General features: G+C 36.6%; 4 protein-coding genes across 8 annotated transcripts in view; 1 reads left to right on the top strand and 3 right to left on the bottom strand.

Moving 5' to 3' along the window:
* Positions 1 to 465: 465 nt before the first annotated feature.
* On the bottom strand, positions 466 to 6297 carry LOC306992370 (extracellular superoxide dismutase [Cu-Zn]-like). Of its 3 annotated transcripts, none has more exons than XM_079601156.1 (2): positions 6159 to 6224; positions 466 to 1566 (listed from the first exon to the last, which is right to left on the bottom strand). In XM_079601156.1, the coding sequence occupies exon 2, from the start codon at positions 1549 to 1551 to the stop codon at positions 895 to 897; it is 657 nt and encodes a 218-aa protein (XP_079457282.1). In that variant the 5' UTR covers positions 1552 to 1566; positions 6159 to 6224; the 3' UTR covers positions 466 to 894. The 3 variants fall into 3 exon arrangements, with proteins under 3 accessions (XP_079457282.1, XP_079457280.1, XP_079457281.1); XM_079601154.1 differs by lacking the exon at positions 6159 to 6224 and adding an exon at positions 2615 to 2806; XM_079601155.1 differs by lacking the exon at positions 466 to 1566 and adding an exon at positions 4785 to 5648 and having other exon boundaries at positions 6159 to 6297.
* A 2279-nt stretch (positions 6298 to 8576) lies between these two features.
* On the bottom strand, positions 8577 to 10107 carry LOC306992377 (extracellular superoxide dismutase [Cu-Zn]-like). Its single transcript, XM_079601181.1, has 2 exons — positions 9600 to 10107; positions 8577 to 9350 (listed from the first exon to the last, which is right to left on the bottom strand). Exon 2 carries the CDS (start codon positions 9333 to 9335, stop codon positions 8679 to 8681), a length of 657 nt encoding a protein of 218 aa, XP_079457307.1. The 5' UTR covers positions 9336 to 9350; positions 9600 to 10107; the 3' UTR covers positions 8577 to 8678.
* A 919-nt stretch (positions 10108 to 11026) lies between these two features.
* On the bottom strand, positions 11027 to 12555 carry LOC306988419 (extracellular superoxide dismutase [Cu-Zn]-like). 2 transcript variants are annotated; one of them, XM_079593409.1, is made up of 3 exons: positions 12469 to 12500; positions 11466 to 12006; positions 11252 to 11392 (listed from the first exon to the last, which is right to left on the bottom strand). In XM_079593409.1, exons 2-3 carry the CDS (start codon positions 11989 to 11991, stop codon positions 11304 to 11306), a joined length of 615 nt encoding a protein of 204 aa, XP_079449535.1. In that variant the 5' UTR covers positions 11992 to 12006; positions 12469 to 12500; the 3' UTR covers positions 11252 to 11303. The 2 variants fall into 2 exon arrangements, with proteins under 2 accessions (XP_079449534.1, XP_079449535.1); XM_079593408.1 differs by having other exon boundaries at positions 11027 to 12006; positions 12469 to 12555.
* Positions 12556 to 14739: 2184 nt separating this feature from the next.
* dhx15 (DEAH (Asp-Glu-Ala-His) box helicase 15) overlaps positions 14740 to 20061 on the top strand; it is a 46963-nt gene continuing 41641 nt past the window's right edge. Inside the window, exons 1-2 of one of the 2 annotated variants that reach the window (XM_079596508.1) lie at positions 14740 to 14969; positions 17587 to 17923. In XM_079596508.1, the coding sequence (XP_079452634.1) occupies positions 14899 to 14969; positions 17587 to 17923 (408 nt within the window). In that variant the 5' untranslated portion in view covers positions 14740 to 14898. Of the gene's footprint in view, positions 15165 to 17586; positions 17924 to 20061 lie in introns of both variants that reach the window. The other variant, XM_079596507.1, reaches the window with a different exon arrangement.

Raw genomic sequence — 20061 nt, 5'->3', positions numbered from 1 at the left:
CATGCAACAAATAGGCTAACACAAATTCAATGAGGAACATTTAAAATGGTAACCATATTGTAAAACATTTTCTGTCGGTTTTCTCTAAACACTAAATTATCTTAAATTGTGTCCATATTTTAAGTGTTATATTCTGCATCTACATGTTGCTCCTCTCAGCCTTTCTCCACTCTACAGATTAAACTTAATTTCTTGTCTTATTTTTTGCTCTCTTTCATTTCTACCATCTCTGACACAAATATTCTAATGGCACACTCATTTCTGTTCTCTAAGAAAGTAGATTATACATCTCAACTATATATATATATAAAAAAAAACAGTGTACATACATTTAATTTAAGGTTTTAGATCACCCACTTCACATGAATTCTACTGGCCCACTTTATCTTACACATTCAGCCAAAGTGGGTCAGCAATACTTAACTCCTTACAAGAAAACATTTTATTATTTGATTCCCTGTTAACTGTACTAACAAACCAGGAACAGTCAAAACATTTGTGAGAAACCTTATAATTCAGAAAATAAAACCTTATGTCAGATTGTTTTCTACCTTTAAAAATAAGGGTGTCCTCCCTTGAAATGTGGCCAGACCCACCAGTGTCATATTGCATCTACCAAAACCATTTTATCATTTAAAGAAATAATGTATATTTAATTAAAGCTTATTGTAATGCTCTGAAAGTGTAAACCTATTGAGCACAGTAGTCAAACTAAACTGCCCACTCTACAATTATTTTTAAGAGTGCATTTACTATAGGAAAGTCTCTGAAAAGACCAAAGACAAAAACATGTTCAGGTATTAAAGATTACTTTAATGTAGGACATAGACAAAGAATACACAAGGACAATCAAGATTATCCCATTTGAATCTGCTCTTCCTCCATATCCGACTCTCAGTTCCCTCCTCCACATCTTTTCTTGGGGAGCAGTTCAGTCTTCTGCCACAGACTTGGAGTAGTAATACCAATCACACCGCAAGCAATTCTCTGTCCAGCATTCCCACTGCGTTTACTCTCCTCATCTGAACCCATTCCCAGATCATCCTCCTTCTCATGAACCACCACCGCACGTCCCAGAATGGAATGAGGCCCAAAGAGCTTGGCGTCTGGGAGCTTCAGGAACTGCTTTATAACTCCTTTCTCAGAAGCAAAGTTGCCCAGGTCTCCAGGATGATGAGGGTGGTCAACGCTGTTTGGATTGTAATGTGGACCAACAGTGATGCTGCCTTGACTGAGGTCTCCATACCGATGGATGTGCATGGCACGCTGTTGATGATCGATGGCAGGCAAACCACGGAGGTTGATTTTCACTTCTAAATCTCCATTGGGGAAGAGTTGCTTGAAGAGGATTTGCCCAAAGATCTTTGGCTGGCAAGGTGGCAAATTAGGGCTGGGAGTTATTTCACAAGTGGCATAGATTGTGTTGTCGAACTCCACGACTTCCGGCTGTGGAGCTTCGGCAATCAAACAAACTGGATTTTTAGAGAACTCCCCTCCTTGTATATGCAGCACCAGCAATATCAGAGGGAACATTAGGATGATTTTCTCCATGTTGATCTTTAAAGCCTACAATGAAGAGTAAAATCAGTGAAATCATGCCATTTGGTTTAAGAATATAATATTTAGAATAAAGGTCAAAGCTTTGACAGTGGAAGTTGCATTAGGTAAAATAGCACAACCAGATTCGTTTGCAAGGGAAAACCATATAATAAACTGTATATTTTTTTAATTGATATGAACCCTTGTGAAAAAAAATTCACTTATTTGTAGTGAATCTGTACTAGTAGTATCTTGAAAGTACAAAAAAAAAAAAAAAAAAAAAACCTGTAGGTCTACTTGCAGATAATAACACTGATGAATTATTAAAAGCCACTTAAGTGTATAACGTAAACTTTCATAAGTGTCACACCTGCCAGCCGAAGTGTCTATGATAGCCACCAGAGGGCTTATATGTAGCTCTCCTGCTGGCAGTGACATTAAGTATATGTACACTTTTAAAAAGTAATGTCAAACTAAAAGTGTTACTTAAAGAACATCGTTTTAAAAATCTTGTGTTGTGCTTTAAAGTTAACTTCTTTTGATGTGTTGATGACTAACAAATGCATCATTTGATCTGATGTTGTTATTCAATATTAAAAATAAAAAGTTAATATATTCTTAAAATCTACAAAATTGCAACTTCATGTTTCTTTGCATATATATTTTTAAATGCATAACGTATAGCCTACAAGTTTAAGTTAAGACCGTAAATATCAGTACACTCAGTACTGCACAGATTTCAAAGACAACACAAATTATTATAAAATTTCAAATAAAGATTTACTCAAGTCAAAAAATTTACAGTTTCAGGTAATATACATATACACACACTTAGACTTACATTTTTATTTAATTGCATTGAAACCATTCTCACACCAAAGTATATTTTTCAAAGTCTTATTTTCAATAACATGTACTCTTTTTATAGCATGCTAAAGTGTACTTTTTCACAAGGGCAGGTCTAATAAAAGACAATATTTATACTTTTGCTTTAACTTTTTTCAGTTGTGCAAAATCAAGTCAGTTTGCAAGGAAGGAGAAAAAACACAAGCCTAAAACAGCAAAGGCACATTACCGTATAGCTGAAAACTTGTCCTTAATCCGTGTGGAACCTGAATATTGCAGTCACAAAATTACTACAACACTTAATCCATGTGCAGTCCTGAACTGGGGTTGAGAGAATGTTCCTTTGCAATCAAACTTTTGGCTGCTCTTATAGGAACTCATGTGGAGCTACAAGTTAACCGTGAGTCTGTTAATCACTAATTAAGTTCACCTGTGTTTCATTTAGCTCCCTTTGTTTGTCTGTGTATATATACATATAAAGCACTCAGTGTATTCAGTACTTTGTCTTGCACTGCACAATGTGTTCTCCAATTTGGATTATCTTCATTGTTTTGTGTTTATTAAAAGAATACTGCTATAGATTCCTCTCCTCTTCATTTGGTGACTCAACTGTGAAACATTAATTATAAGTTATTGTGCAATTACACTTGACACCACTTCTTACAGCAGATATTCATCTCACAAAAGTTATTCTTTTTCAAGAAACAATTTTAGACTCTGTCCCAAAACGAGTCTATATTCCACATGGAGTTGGACTATTATTTAATTGTATTTGCAGGCAGAAGTAAAAATGTTTGCGGGAATGATTCTTCTCAATGTTAAAATCCCCTTTTAGTAGGGTGAATGCAGGTAAAGTGGGCTACTTTTTGTGAAATGTAATTTAGATACCTAGATTATTTTTTTCTTTTCTTAATTTGTTAACTTTAAGGTTCATTTTAGATATTTTCAAGGTATACCAATAAAGCTCCAGACACATTTCTTTTCAGGTAAAGTGGGCCAGCTGGTCACGTAGGTGGAGCCATCCTTGATTTATCAAAAATGAGCATGTATCTTAATTAAAAACACATGGTTTATTAACCCATTTTATGAAACAAATATATTCCAAAGCATATTTAACAAACCCAAAAGCATATAGATATAGGCCATGATGAGTAATATTCATCAGTTCACTCAATGCATGTGTAAAATTCAAAACAACCGATAAAACATGTTATGTTGACATTAAATGAGATGAAATCTGAATATCAGAATATTCAGAAATCTGAATATGGATGAAAATGAACTCTACAATGTTAAAAATGGGACTAGAACACATGCAAGAAATAGGCTAACACAAATTCAATGAGGAACATTTAAAATGGTAACCATATTGTAAAACATTTTCTGTCGGTTTTCTCTAAACACTAAATTATCTTAAATTGTGTCCATATTTTAAAGCGTTATATTCTGCATCTACATGTTGCTCCTCTCAGCCTTTCTCCACTCTACAGATTAAACTTAATTCCTTGTCTCATTTTTTGCGCTCTTTCATTTCTACCATCTCTGACACAAATTTCCTAACAGCACACTCATTTCTGTTCTCTAAAAAAGTAGATTATACATGTCAGCTATTAAAAAAAAGTGTACATACATTTATTTTATGAATATAATTATTTAAGGTTTAAGATCACTCACTTTACATGAATCCTACTGGCCCACTTTATCTAACACATTCAGCCAAAGTGGGTCAGCAATACTTAAAGTCCACATGAAATCAACATTGACCATATTTACTTTGTTTGCCTAAATTGATCGTTTTGTGGTGAACAATTCATCCATGAAAGTCAATCCACGCAAATATTTTTTTTGGCTTCGTAATCTTTAATCAAAATCTGAAAATGCCCCTCCTCTCTGCATTGGAGGACCTTCCCTGATGATGAAGGTTTGACGGTTTTGGTGTCTACTTAACATCCGTTACTACACCCCTCCAACTGACAGTATCAGGCAGAATGAAACACCTACTTTTCTAGATCCAATCAGGTGCTAGTTGAAAAAAAGCCACGCCCACCATTTTTCCTCATTTAGTATTCCGTTTCTCTCGGAAATAATAAAGTCGGTTGCAACTTCCAGTTCACGCGGACTTTAAACTCCTTACAAGAAAACACATTTTATTCTTTGCATTTGATTCCCTGTTAACGGTACAAACCAGGAACAGTCACACATTTGTGAGATATCTTACAATTCAGAAAATAAAATCTTATGTCTGATTGTTTTCTACCTTTAACAATAAGGGTGTCCTCCCTTGAGATGTGGCCAGACCCACCAGTGTCATATTGCATCATGAAAACCATTTAAAGAAATAATGTATGTAATGTAATTCAAGCTTATTGTCATGCTCTGAAAGTGTAAACCTATTGAGTACAGTCAAACTAAACGGCCCACTCTACATTTATTTTTAAGAGTGCATTTACTATTGGAAAGTCTCTGAAAAGACCAAAGACAAAAACATGTTCAGGTATTAAATATTACTTTAATGTAGGACATAGACAAAGAATACACAAGGAAAATCATGATTATCCCATTTGAATCTGCTCTTCCACCACATCCGACTCTCAGTTCCCTCCTCCACATCTTTTCTTGGGGAGCAGTTCAGTCTTCTGCCACAGACTTGGAGTAGTAATACCAATCACACCGCAAGCGATTCTCTGTCCAGCATTCCCACTGCGTTTACTCTCCTCATCTGAACCCATTCCCAGATCATCCTCCTTCTCATGAACCACCACCGCACGTCCCAGAATGGAATGAGGCCCAAAGAGTTTGGCGTTTGGGAGCTTCAGGAACTGCTTTATAACTCCTTGCTCGGAAGCAAAGTTGCCCAGGTCTCCAGGATGATGAGGGTGGTCAACGCTGTTTGGATTGTAATGTGGACCAACAGTGATGCTGCCTTGACTGAGGTCTCCATACCGATGGATGTGCATGGCACGCTGTTGATGATCGATGGCAGGCAAACCACGGAGGTTGATTTTCACTTCTAAATCTCCATTGGGGAAGAGTTGCTTGAAGAGGATTTGCCCAAAGATCTTTGGCTGGCAAGGTGGCAAATTAGGGCTGGGAGTTATTTCACAAGTGGCATAGATTGTGTTGTCGAACTCCACGACTTCCGGCTGTGGAGCTTCGGCAATCAAACAAACGGGATTTTTAGAGAACTCTCCTCCTTGTATATGCAGCACCAGCAATATCAGAGGGAACATTAGGATGATTTTCTCCATGTTGCTCTTTAAAGCCTACAATGAAGATTAAAATCAGTGAAATCATGCCATTTTGTTTAAGAATGAATAGTATTTTTGATGGCATAAAAAGGTCAAAGCTTTGTTCCAAGGACCTTTGACAGTGGAAGTTGCATAAAATAGCACAACCAGATTCGTTTGCCAGGAAAAACCATATAAAAGAAATTGTATTTATTTTTTAATTGCCATGCACCCTTGTGAAAAAGTATTGTGCTTATTTGTATTGAAGGTGTACTTGTAGTACTTTAAAATCTTGAAAGTATACTAAAAATAAGTCAATTTGCAGAAAACGTACCATTGATTGAAGCCACTGAAGTGTACATACTACATACAGTACACTTTCATATGTTTGTTAAAAAAGAAAAGTTAGTTAACTCTGCATTGTAAAACCAAAAGTTTTTTTGTACATGGTTTTAATCTTTTTGTACATTATTTTAATCTTTGTTGTCCTTTATAGCAAAGAATGGAGGGACAAAACATATGCCAAAAACAGCAAAGGTACATTACCGTATAGCTGAAAAGTTGTCCTTAATCCGTGTGGAGCCTGAATATTACAGTGACAAAAATACTACAACACTTAATCCGTATGCAGTCCTGAACTGAGGTTGAGAGAATGTTACTTTGCAGTCAAACTTTTGGCTGCTCTTATAAGAACTCATGTGGAGCTACAAGTTAACCGTGAGTCTGTTAATCACTAATTAAGTTCACCTGTGTTTCATTTAGCTCCCTTTGTTTGTCTGTGTATATATACATATAAAGCACTCAGTTTATTCAGTACTTTGTCTGGCACTGCACAATGTGTTCTCCAATTTGGATTATCTTCATTGTTTTGTGTTTATTAAAAGAATACTGCTATAGATTCCTCTCCTCTTCATTTGGTGACTCAACTGTGAAACATTAATTCTTAGGTAGTGTTCAATAACACTTGACCTCACTTCTTATAGCAGATATTCATCTCACAAAAGTTATTTTTCAAGAAACAATTCCTACAGACTCTATCCCAAGCCTGACAAGTCTATATTCCACATGGAGTTGGACTATTATTTAATTGTATTTGCAGGCAGAAGTAAATATGTTTGGGGGAATGATTCTTCTCGATGCTAAAATCCCATTTTAGTAGGGTGAATACAGGTAAAGTGGGACACTTTTTGTGAAATGTAATTTAGATACCTATATTTTTTGTCTTTTCTTAATTTGTTAACTTCAAGGTCCAGCTTTAATATTTTCAAGTTGATGCGTGTTATTTTCAAGGTATACCAATAAAGCTCCAGACACATTTCTTTTCAGGTAAAGTGGGCCAGCTGGTCATGTGGAGCCATCCTTGATTCATCAAAAATGATCATGTATCTTAATTAAAAACACATGGTTTATTAACCCATATAATCAAACAAATATATTCCAAATCATATTTAACAAACCCAAAAGCATATAGATATAGGCCATGATGAGTAATATTCATCAGTTCACTCAATGCATGTGTAAAATTCAAAACAACCGATAAAACATGTTATGTTGACATTCAATGAGATGAAATCTGAATATCAGAAATCTGAATATCAGAAATCTGAATATCAGAAATCTGAATATCAGAAATCTGAATATCAGAAATCTGAATATCAGAAATCTGAATATCAGAAATCTGAATAGAAATCTGAATATCAGAAATCTGAATATGGATGAAAATGAACTCTACAATGTTAAAAATGGGACTAGAACACATGCAACAAATAGGCTAACACAAATTCAATGAGGAACATTTTAAATGGTAACCATATTGTAAAACATTTTCTGTCGGTTTTCTCTAAACACTAAATTATCTTAAATTGTGTCCATATTTTAAAGCGTTATATTCTGCATCTACATTTTGCTCCTCTCAGCCTTTCTCCACTCTACAGATTAAACTTAATTCCTTGTCTTATTTTTTGCTCACTTTCATTCCTTCCATCTCTGACACAAATTTCCTAACAGCACACTCATTTCTGTTCTCTAAAAAAGTAGATTATACATGTCAGCTATAAAAAAAGAGTGTACATACATTTATTTTATGAATATAATTATTTAAGGTTTAAGATCACCCACTTTACATGAATCCTACTGGCCCACTTTATCTAACACATTCAGCCAAAGTGGGTCAGCAATACTTAAAGTCCACATGAAATCAACATTGACCATATTTACTTTGTTTGCCTAAATTGATCGTTTTGTGGTGAACAATTCATCCATGCAAGTCAATCCACACAAAAACATTTTTTGCTTCGTAATCTTTAATCAAAATCTGAAAATGCCCCTCCTCTCTGCATTGGAGGACCTTCCCTGATGACGTAGGTTTGACGGTTTTGGTGTCTACTTAACATCCGTTACTACACCCCTCCAACTGACAGTATCAGGCTGAATGAAACACCTACTTTTCTAGATCCAATCAGGTGCTAGTTGAAAAAAAAAAAAGCCACGCCCACCATTTTTCCTCATTTAGTATTCCGTTTCTCTCGGAAATAATAAAGTCGGTTGCAACTTCCGGTTCACGCAGACTTTAAACTCCTTACAAGAAAACATTTTATTCTTTGCATTTGATTCCCTGTTAACTGTACAAACCAGGAACAGTCACAGCATTTGTGAGATATCTTATAATTCAGAAAATAAAATCTTATGTCAGATTGTTTTCTACCTTTAACAATAAGGGTGTCCTCCCTTGAGATGTGGCCAGACCCACCAGTGTCATATTGCATCATGAAAACCATTTTATCATTTAAAGAAAGAATGTATCTTTAATTAAAGCTAATTGTCATGCTCTGAAAGTGTAAACCTATTGAGTACAGTCAAACTAAACGGCCCACTTTTCCTGATGGCCCACTCTACATTTATTTTTAAGAGTGCATTTACTATTGGAAAGCCTCTGAAAAGACCAAAGACAAAAACATGGGAATGTTCAGGTATTAAAGATTACTTTAATGTAGGAAACAGACAAAGAATACACAAGGAAAATAATGATTATCCTATTTGAATCTGCTCTTCCACCACATCCGACTCTCAGTTCCCTCCTCCACATCTTTTCTTGGGGAGCAGTTCAGTCTTCTGCCACAGACTTGGAGTAGTAATACCAATCACACCGCAAGCGATTCTCTGTCCAGCATTCCCACTGCGTTTACTCTCCTCATCTGAACCCATTCCCAGATCATCCTCCTTCTCATGAACCACCACCGCACGTCCCAGAATGGAATGAGGCCCAAAGAGTTTGGCGTGTGGGAGCTTCAGGAACTGCTTTATAACTCCTTGCTCAGAAGCAAAGTTGCCCAGGTCTCCAGGATGATGAGGGTGGTCAACGCCGTTTGGATTGTAATGTGGACCAACAGTGATGCTGCCTTGACTGAGGTCTCCATACCGATGGATGTGCATGGCACGCTGTTGATGATCGATGGCAGGCAAACCACGGAGGTTGATTTTCACTTCTAAATCTCCATTGGGGAAGAGTTGCTTGAAGAGGATTTGCCCAAAGATCTTTGGCTGGCAAGGTGGCAAATTAGGGCTGGGAGTTATTTCACAAGTGGCATAGATTGTGTTGTCGAACTCCACGACTTCCGGCTGTGGAGCTTCGGCAATCAAACAAACTGGATTTTTAGAGAACGCTCCTCCTTGTATATGCAGCACCAGCAATATCAGAGGGAACATTAGGATGATTTTCTCCATGTTGATCTTTAAAGCCTACAATGAAGAGTAAAATCAGTGAAATGCCGTTTTGTTTAAGAATGTATAGTATTTTTGATAGAATACAAAAGGTCCAAGCTTTGTTGAAGGGAGTTTTGAGAATGGAAGTTGCATTAAGTAAAATAGCACAACCAGATTAGTTTGTAAGGGATAACCATATCAAATAAATTTTATTTTTGAATTGCCATCTACCCTTGTGAAAAAGTAGTGTGCTTAATTTTATTGAAAACAGAAAAGATACATTACCTGAAAACTCGCCCTTGATCCGTGTGGAGAATGAATATTATAGTGACAAAAATACTACACCACTTAATCCATGTGCAGTCCTGAACTGGGGTTGAGAGAATGTTCCTTTGCTATCAAACTTTTGGCTGCTCTTTTAAACTTATGTGGAGCCACAAGTTAACCATGATAGTCTGTTAGACACTAATTAAGTTCACCTGTGTTTCATTTAGCTCCCTCTGTTTGCCTGTGTATATATATAGCACTCAGTTTATTCAATACTTTGTCTTGCATTGCACAATGTGTTCTCCAGTGTAGATTCGCTTCATTGTTTTGTGTTTATTAAAATAATACTGCTATAGATTCCTCTCCTCTTCATTTGGTAACATAACTGTGACTCATTAATTCTTAGAGCACAATTCCACTTGACATCACTACTTATAGCAGATATTCGTTTAAAAAAAAGTGAATATCTGACAGTTCTTTTTCAAGAAACCATTTCTACAGACTCTGTCCCAAGCCCGACAAGCCTATATTTCACATGCAATGGGATTTATTTAATTGACTTTGAAGGTTGGGGGAATGATTCTTCTATGGCAGGGATAGGCAACTCCGGTCCTGGAGACCACGGTCCTGCAGAGTTTAGCTCAAAGCTTAATTAAACACACCTGAACAAAGTAATAAATGTTTTCAGGATTATTAGATACAGATGATCAGGGCTGAAGCTAAACTCTGCAGGACAGTGGCCCTCCAGGACGGAAGTTGCCTATCCCTGTTCTATGGCATAGATGTAAGAATCCCCTTTTAGTAGGGTGAATGCAGGTAAAGTGGGACACTTTGTTAAACGGGTAATTTAGAGTATATATAAGTTTATTTCTTTTCTTTATTACTTTTGTGAACTAAGTTCAGACTTTAATATTTCATTTTGAATGTTGATATGTGTTATTTTCAAGGTATACCAATAAACATTGAGATATGCACTCCAGACAAATTTATTTTCAGGTAATGTGAGCCATCCCTAATATATCAAAAATGATCCTGGATCTTAAAAATACATTAAGACATCAAACATATTCCACGGCATATTTAAAGTTACTGTAATTTAAACTCATTTTGGAATATAATTTGAGAATAATAACTGAAGGTTCAAAGTCATCTAATTTACCTGAATCCTAGCCCACTTTACCAAAAACATTCAGCCAAAGGGGGTCAGCAATATTTAAACACTTTAAAAATGGTTTGAAAATGTGTGTTCTTGTATTCTTCACATTTTGATTCCCGGTTAACTGTAGTAAACAAGTGTCAGAATATACCCATTTGTTTACATTTAGCGAGAATCCTTCTTGATTTATCTTCTTAAAACTAATAATCTTATGTCAGATTGTTTTCTACCTTTAAAAATAAGGGTGTCCTCCCTTGAGATATGACCAGACCCACCAGTGTCATATTGCATCAACCAAAACCATTTAATAATTTAAAGAAATAAGGTATCTTTCATTAAAGACCACTGTCATGCTCTGAAAGTGTAAACCCATTGAACACAAAATTAAACATCCAACTTTACCTGCATTCACCCTACAGTACCTTATTTTTAAGAGTGTAGCAATTTACTATTGGAAGCTATGGCCAAAAAGTATCTGAAAAGACCAAGACAAGGGAATGTTCAGGTTATTAAATATTACTTTAATGTAGGACACAGACAAATACACAAGGAAAATCATGAGTATCCTATTTGAATCTGCTCTTCCACCACATCCGATTCTCAGTTCCCTCCTCCACATCTTTTCTTGGGGAGCAGTTCAGTCTTCTGCCACAGACTTGGAGTAGTAATACCAATCACACCGCAAGCAATTCTCTGTCCAGCATTCCCACTGCGTTTACTCTCCTCACCTGAACCCATTCCCAGATCATCCTCCTTCTCATGAACCACCACCGCACGTCCCAGAATGGAATGAGGCCCAAAGAGCTTGGCGTGTGGGAGCTTCAGGAACTGCTTTATAACTCCTTGCTCAGAAGCAAAGTTGCCCAGGTCTCCAGGATGATGAGGGTGGTCAACGCCGTTTGGATTGTAATGAGGACCAACAGTGATGCTGCCTTGACTGAGGTCTCCATACCGATGGATGTGCATGGCACGCTGTTGATGATCGATGGCAGGCAAACCACGGAGGTTGATTTTCACTTCTAAATCTCCATTGGGGAAGAGTTGCTTGAAGAGGATTTGCCCAAAGATCTTTGGCTGGCAAGGTGGCAAATTAGGGCTGGGAGTTATTTCACAAGTGGCATAGATTGTGTTGTCGAACTCCACGACTTCCGGCTGTGGAGCTTCGGCAATCAAACAAACTGGATTTTTAGAGAACGCTCCTTGTATATGCAGCACCAGCAATATCAGAGGGAACATTAGGATGATTTTCTCCATGTTGATCTTTAAAGCCTACAATGAAGAGTAAAATCAGTGAAATCATGCCGTTTTGTTTAAGAATGTATAGTATTTTTGATAATGGAAGTTGCATAAAATAGCACAACCAGATTCGTTTGCAAGGAAAACCATATAAAATAAATTGTATTTATTTTAGAATTGCCATGCACCCTTGTGAAAAAGAAGTGTTCTTATTTGTACTGAATGTGTACTTGAAATACTTAATCTTGAAAGTACATAAAACAAAATAAGTCAATTTGCAGAGAACATAACATTGATGAAATAAAAAGCCACTGAAGTGTACATATACAGTACACTTTCATGCATGTTTATTAAAAAAAAGAAAGAAAAGAAAGTTAACTTTGTAATATAAAACTAAAAGTTTTTTTGTACATGGTTTTAATCTTTTTGTTGTCCTTTAAAGTAGTAAAGAATGGCGGAACAAAACACATGCCAAAAACAGCAAAGGTACATTACCGTATAGCTGAAAAGTTGTCCTTAATCCGTGTGCAGTCCTGAACTGGGGTTGAGAGAATGTTCCTTTGCAGTCAAACTTTTGGCTGCTCTTATAGGAACTCATGTGTAGCTACAAGTTAACCGCGAGTCTGTTAATCACTAATTAAGTTCACCTGTGTTTCATTTAGCTCCCTTTGTTTGTCTGTATAAAGCACTCAGTTTATTCAGTTCATTGTCTTGCATTGCACAGTGTTCTACAGTGTAAATTATCGTCATTGTTTTGTGTTTATTACAAGAATACTGCTATAGATTCCTCTTCTCTCCATTGGGTGACTCAACTGTGACTCATTAATTCTTAGTTAGTGTTCAATTACACTTGAAGTTCATGCTTGACACCACTTCTTATAGCAGCTACTCATCATCTCACATAAGTGAATATCTGACAGTTGTTCTTTTTCAAGAAACCATTTCTACAGACTCCGTCCCAAGCCTGACAAGCATATATTTCACATGCAATTGAACTGTTATTTAATTGTCTTTGAAATCGGAAGTAAAAATGCCCTGTATTTTCAGATTTATACATAGAGCAGTGCAAAGTCTTGTTAACGTTAACTTTGTTTTTCCCATCACCATCAATTCCCAGCCACGACCAATGATCCAGTTGCTATTATGTAGCTTGTTAGCCATGCCTTGGCTGTGTAATTACCTGTGTCGGTGGCAATGATTGTCTTCTGCACTAGCTGATTCATTGCAGTAAATTATCATAGTCTGTAAAGGAGATGTACGAGAGCTCCTTAAATTCAGAGACTCGATTTAAGATTCTCTCAAGGGACGCCAATACAGTTTTTGGGGATGTACGAATATGTTGCAAATCTGTAACTTTCTTCTGCACAATGGTAACATTGCACCAAACTTCTTTCTCTGTGTTCCACAGAAAACAAACAAACAAACAAACAAACAACCCCCCCCACCCCCCAAAAAAAACAAGATTTGGGACAACATTAGTTTGAATAAATAATTACATAATTGTCATTTTTGTTGTAAGAATCCCATCACATCAAAAATGTCCTTTATAAAAAAAAGAGTCCTTTTGTATACTAAATGTGCACTAAGTCACCTTTATTATATAGCGCTTTATACAGTACAGATTTTTTCAACCAGCTTTACAGTAATAAAAGGGAAGATTTTGCATTTTGACTGTTGTTCAATGAAGTCAGATAGTGTTTATTCAGTTCCTTTGTAAAGATCATAATTATTAAATTTGTTCTATAAAGCAGTTCTGCAATAAAATGAAGTAATCGTCCAGCTCAGTTTAATTCTCACACAACAGCGTCAGTACAGTCAGATCAATAATATTGTTGAATATAAAGTGTCAAGTGAAAGAATGGATTAAAACAATTTTTTTTACTTGTAAAATATAATGTAATTTCTATTGAACCTTGTATGTCATGTATTTAAATATGTGTATGATGAAGTTGCAATGTAGAAGACTACATTTAAAATATATTAACTTATCAAATAACATAAAGTAGGGCTGTAAACGATTAATCACGTTTATCAAATTTAGCCTATGCCTGCTTAAAATGTAAAGTAAAACTTCTAATGACATTACAAAGTGCACTTTTTAAAAGTGTACTTAAAGGGATAGTTCACCCAAAAATGAAAATTCTGTCATCATTTACTCACCCTCAACTTGTGTAATTGATGGACCCCATTGACTTCCATAGTATACTATGGAAGTCAATGGGGTCCATCAATTGTCTGGTCACCAACATTCTTCCAAATATCTTCTTTTGTGTTCAACAGAAGAAAGAAACTCATACAGGGTTGACACAAGTTGAGGGTGAGTAAATGATGACAGAATTTTCATTTTTGGGTGAACTATCCCTTTAAGTGTGTTAAGAAACAGCCATGACAGTAGTCCTACTGCTCACTTAATAGCCTTTTATTTCATTAATGTAATATTATCTGCAAGTATACAGTAAAAAAAAAAAAAAGAAACAATACATACAGCCCGCTCCTAAGTGTAGGCTACTTCTTTTTCACAAAAGTAATCGAAGTTTTCTTTCACGTTTGCTAAAAATATTTTATAGTGACACTTCTAATAAATAATAAAAAATGGCATTTAGTGTCATGTAGGCATATATTGTATGAAAATAAAATAATTGGCTGTTTTTTTAATGTAAATTAAATAATGTATAGTAAAGTCCTACAGATAGCTATGGTGAGTGAAGAAAATCGTTTCCTTTACGGTCTATGAGAAAATCCAAGGACACAAACTCTGTAGAGCCCCGTGCGGTGAAAGCAGGAACTGCAGCTCTGAGAGGGGGCGGTCGTCTTATTTGGCGCTAGATATAATATCCTCCGGGTCCTTCATGAAGATCATCCACAACGTACACTATTTAGCATACTTCTCTTTTAATATTTGGTCAAAATATACTGAGAACTGCAATGAATAAAAGGCACAAACAGAGGCGGGTGGTGGGTTTATCCTCAGTGCACCCTGAAATAATAATGATGAGGTAAGTACTTCCGGTCGCCATCTTGTCTTTTAGCCGTATGTGTGTGTGTGTGAGAGAGAGAAACGGCTGCGCTGGAGTAACCGACAAACTCTTTCCTCTTTTACCTTATTAATCTATATATTACGAGATGTCAAAACGGCATCGGTTGGATTTAGGCGATGATTATTCGTCGAGCAAGAAGAGATCTTCTGACGGGTATGTTGAGCTTGAGGAGGGTTTTATCTGTCGGCTAAGGAGGGAAAGAGCTGCTAGGCTGCAACTAGCATGCTCACACTTCTGCTGGTGTGGCTTTATAATAGCAAGGACTCTGACATCGTTGCTAATAAATAATATACATAAAATGTACAGCTGATATCCGCAGAGGTTATTGTAACACTCAGGAATGCGGGTTGTTTGTGCAGTTGTGCGCGAGTCTTTGTGACTAGTGCCGATAGCACGTGCGCTCACTACTGCATGGGTCTGCTCGCGCGAGCACAAACAGCAGGTTGACGTACAACACACACACTATTTACGTTTCACCTGCTTTCTCTATTCTTTACTTTCAAGCGCTGGCTCGGTGTGTAAAGAAGCAGACATGAAACCTATGTGGAGATGTAACGTTACACAAATATGTGTTTTGAAGAAGGCCGCTAAACGAACACTAGACTAGTGTAATATATTGTGTAACGTTAATCCTGACTTTGCCGGTTTCGGAATTGAAGCTCATGGGACTCTGAAACTTTCTGCAAAGAAACTAACGTTAACTAGAAAAAGTAAATTGGAATAAAATAGTGTGTTTGTGAGAGTGTGTAAAGTCTAGTGTTTTTAAGCCGTATTTGTAGTTGCCCACGGTTAAAAGCGCGGCCTAGCAGTACTGTTTCACTTTGGATCATTTGTAGTTTTTAGTGGCATTTTTTAATTATTATTATTAAATAGTAATTTCTTTAAGTTGTTTTTCGTTATTTTAAAATATTGCTCGTAGTAATTTGAGTAGCGTTTTCCCAATCTTAAACGAATCGTAACTTTTTTTATTTGTGTCGGAACAAAAAAAAATCACAACAATTAAAAAACGATTCGTTTTAAGATTCGGAGTTCAGTAAGGTCGTCAACTTGTTGAACCGATAACTAAAGTGAACCGAGTGAATTGAGGATTTTACTCCTGGTTGTAAAGAGAATTTTCTTTGTCATTCGCAATTTGTGAGATTTTACTTTAGTCCTTGTCTTCATCAAGTGCATTAACAGGGATGGGTATTCAATTATCGATTATTTTTGTTATAAAAAAAAAAAAAGGAAACAAATGAAAGAGAACAATTAACATTGTATTATATTCTGAAATGTAAAATAAACATCTATAGCAAAATAAATATCAGTGTTTAAATTCAACTAATATAAAACATCTATTTCTAAATACACTAGTGTGCGGGCAATTTGTGTGTACATAACGATACAATAAGAACAAAGTAGGCCTATTAACAAATGCTCAAATAAATACAATATAATTACCAGTAAAAAATATATAATTAAACGGTTCTTTAATTTCAGGAAGGTCTGTAACTCAATAACATTACTGTTCATATGAGTAATATGACCTACAAAAAAAATCTAATAAAGGAATCAAATGTAAAATATTACTACATAGTTTTCACTAGAATAATGATTATTGAAGTTATTCATTCAATACGAGCGGAGTCATTTTCTCTTTGCCTTTTTTTTGATTGATTCACATTAATGGCGCAATCGGCATCAGGTTTTTTAGACTGTGCTGCCACTTTAAGACCGAGTGCAGATCTAACAATACACATATCTTTCATAATTAAGACCCGTAGCCTGTTTAATACCGGGTTTCGGTAACGTTACCCATCCCGATTTATGAGTTTGAACATTTATAGGTGCAATAGGTGATTCTCTACAGAATTTTGTTTTTGTTATACTGCTGAAAGTCTCCTCATATCCTGATGGCAATCACTAGGCTATGTTAAATGATCTAAATGTATTTTTTATAAATATATCATCTGTGGAAGGCGTAGGACCATAACATGTAAATGCAGTCATTATATTCGGTCCAAATGACATGAATTGTCCTACCTGCATGTCAACGTTTGTTTTACATGCCTTCGCACAGACATTACGTCATCACGTACAGACAGACGTCGGTCACGAAGCAACACAAATGGAACAGCAGCCATTTACAGTTCCTCCAAAACATCAAGCTTATGCGTTCACGTCATGACTATCATAATTAAGAGATAAATACCCGTGACGTTCTAACCGCAGCTGTCCTCGGAATTATGCGTTTCAATGTCAACAGTATCAACACCGCAATGAATCCGCAGCAGTCAGGTACAGGCTCTCGAGGTTGTTTACGTTCATTATTATTGGAATTTTATGTTCTATGTCTTGTGACGCTTTGCAGAGAGCAGGTGTGTGTGTGTGCCTTCATGTGTTTTGCAGGAGGCGTGGCTTTGGACGGCGATTTGCAGGGAGGGTGGGATCTTATACTTTCAATGCTAGCAGGCTAACGTTAGCATTTCCCAGATCACCGACTGCACTTAACTTTTGATTTGCCAGAAAACTAAAACCAGGGTATTACATCAAACTCCCTGCTTACTTGTGTTACAATTGCTTGTCTTCCCATCAGTAAGGACCGGGACAGAGATCGGGACGATCGGTCGAAGGATCGGGATCGTGACCGCGACAGAGACCGAGACCGTGATCGGGACCGAGAGAGGGACAGCAAGGGATCAAGCGTGCCCCTCAGCGTACCTGCCGTTGGGATACTTCCTCTGAAGCAGACAGCCATGAATCAGCAGATCAACCCCTTTACCAACCTGCCTCACACACCGCGTTACTACGAGATCCTCAAGAAAAGGCTGCAGTTGCCCGTTTGGGAGTACAAAGAACGATTTAATGACATCCTCAACCGTCATCAGAGCTTTGTGCTTGTTGGAGAGACAGGCTCTGGAAAGACCACACAGGTCAGACAGCACAACGTTTTCCTTATGCCTTACAGCTTTTCACAAGCTAGTCAAATTTCTGTATTTTATATTCTATAATATATTCTATAATTGTGTAAATCTGGAACAAAATTGGTGCGTTTTCAAACGTTTATAAACTAATAAATTTCAGGCATGAGCTAGCATCTCACCCAGTTAGGGCTGGGCATCGTTCAAAATCTTTCGATCCGATGCCAATTTCGATACCTCAGTTTCGATACCGGTTCCTAACGATACTTTTTTCGATACCAATTTTATGAAATCCATTTTAACAAGATTACATAACATATTACCTCAGAAAAACTTTTATTTTTTATGTATTTAGTTTTATTTTTTCAGTTTGACTCATGCTCCTTAGCCAGTGTACAAAGGAATAAAAAATGTTTTATAAAGCGCTCATGCTCACCAAAGCTGAATTTTTAAATAAAAAAATACAGTAAAACTTTAGTAATATTGTGAAATAGTATTACAATTTAAAATCATATCTAATATATTTCAAAATGTAATTTATTCCTGTGATGTCAAAGCTGAATGTTCAAAATCATTACTTCAGTGTCACATGACCCTTCAGAATATGAAAACGGTTTGCTGCTTAATATTTTGGAAACTGATAATTTTTTTCATGATTCTTTTATGAATAAAAAAATCAAAAGAAAAGCATTTATTTAAAAACGAAATATTTTGTAACATTACACATGTTTTAATGTCACCTTTGATAACTTTAATGCATCCTTACTGAAAAAAAATTCTGACTAACCATTAACCAACACATTTTTGAACGGCAGTGTACATTCAGTAGGTTAGGCCTATTATTTATTGCAATATAAACACTGTCCGAGTGATCAACAAGATATCTCTTCATTTACCAGTCGAAGACGGAGCAACTTTCTGCTCTTATGTTTACTCCGTGCACTGTCAAGGTCTTCATCGTGTTTGTCGTGGTACCGGTCTTTGCAGCAATACTGCATCGCGCGCGCTGTTGGCATCGAGTCTGGAGAAATGTACCCACACTTTTGATCGATTTTTCCACATCTTTAAGGTATTATGTGTGTGTGCTCGCGTCTCATATGAATATGTGCGCGGAGAGTTTGTGTGTGTGTGTGCTCGCGGGTCGCGGCTCATAAGTATGCGTGTCGAGAGTTTGTGCGTGCGCGCGCGCGTCTCATATGAGTGTGCGCGCCGCGGAGAGTTCCGCGTGTTTCGTGTGAAGAGTTTGTGTGTATGTGCGTGAGCGACTTTATGTGTGTCGTTGTGCATTTCATATGTATTTGTTTGAGCACTGACGTTGACGAGTTAACTCCTTAGGTATCGAAATCTGGAACCGAACAACATGTCATTTTTCGATACTCGATAGTATCGAGGCAATTGGGTCGGTACCTAAAAAGTATCGAGACTCGGTGCCCAGCCCTACACCCAGTGTCCAAAATGAACACTTGCCAAGCGCCACATATGAGTAAAAATCTATGTATTTTTACACCGAGTTTACTGTATAAAGCAGTGCTACTCGCCAACTGGTCGGCAATTTATTTTATGAATTTGAACAATGCAAGGTGATGAGAATGCTATACGGCTTAGTGCAATTATCAAATCACAAATTCTACTATTTTAATTGTATTGCTCCACTACAAGTGCTCTGTGTTTAGGTCAATTATAACTTTAATTTGAAAACTCAACGTGCATCGACCATCGCAGAGCTTCACACTTCCCTATTTTTTTCCAAGGAGCACACGTGCTTGAGGGTTGAAAAATGTAGGAGTGCATTAAAATACGTTAAGGGCACAATTCAAATTGATCAAATAATGTGTTTTACCTCAATAAAGGGATACAAGGGATTTTTACAAGCTAGAAGTCACAATTACTGAAGCTTATATCATAGTAGGCTATATGGTGTTATCATTAAGTATTGAATTAAGTTACAAACATAGTGTTGTCTTCCTAACAGGTTTAATATGTTTTTCTTATAAAAAAAACAAAAACAAAAAATATGAAGTATTGTGCAGAACGTACATATAAACTCGAGTCGGCATATGGTTATTTTCACATGTTCACATGTTCATGTTGAGAAAAACAATATCCACATGCTCGAGAGAGAAAACGCGCTGCAGGGACACAGATAACGC

This window comes from Phoxinus phoxinus (assembly GCF_949152265.1).
Source record: "Phoxinus phoxinus genome assembly, chromosome: 2".
Lineage (NCBI taxonomy): Eukaryota > Metazoa > Chordata > Actinopteri > Cypriniformes > Leuciscidae > Phoxinus > Phoxinus phoxinus.
Note: the sequence above shows the minus strand (reverse complement) of the source record. Positions and strands in the feature narration are given on the sequence as shown.

What these genes read in the sequence shown, in the direction of transcription:
- LOC306992370 (XM_079601155.1), bottom strand. Translation starts at nt 5,633, where the DNA reads ATGGAGAAAATCATCCTAATGTTCCCTCTGATATTGCTGGTGCTGCAT.
- LOC306992377 (XM_079601181.1), bottom strand. Translation starts at nt 9,335, where the DNA reads ATGGAGAAAATCATCCTAATGTTCCCTCTGATATTGCTGGTGCTGCAT.
- LOC306988419 (XM_079593408.1), bottom strand. Translation starts at nt 11,991, where the DNA reads ATGGAGAAAATCATCCTAATGTTCCCTCTGATATTGCTGGTGCTGCAT.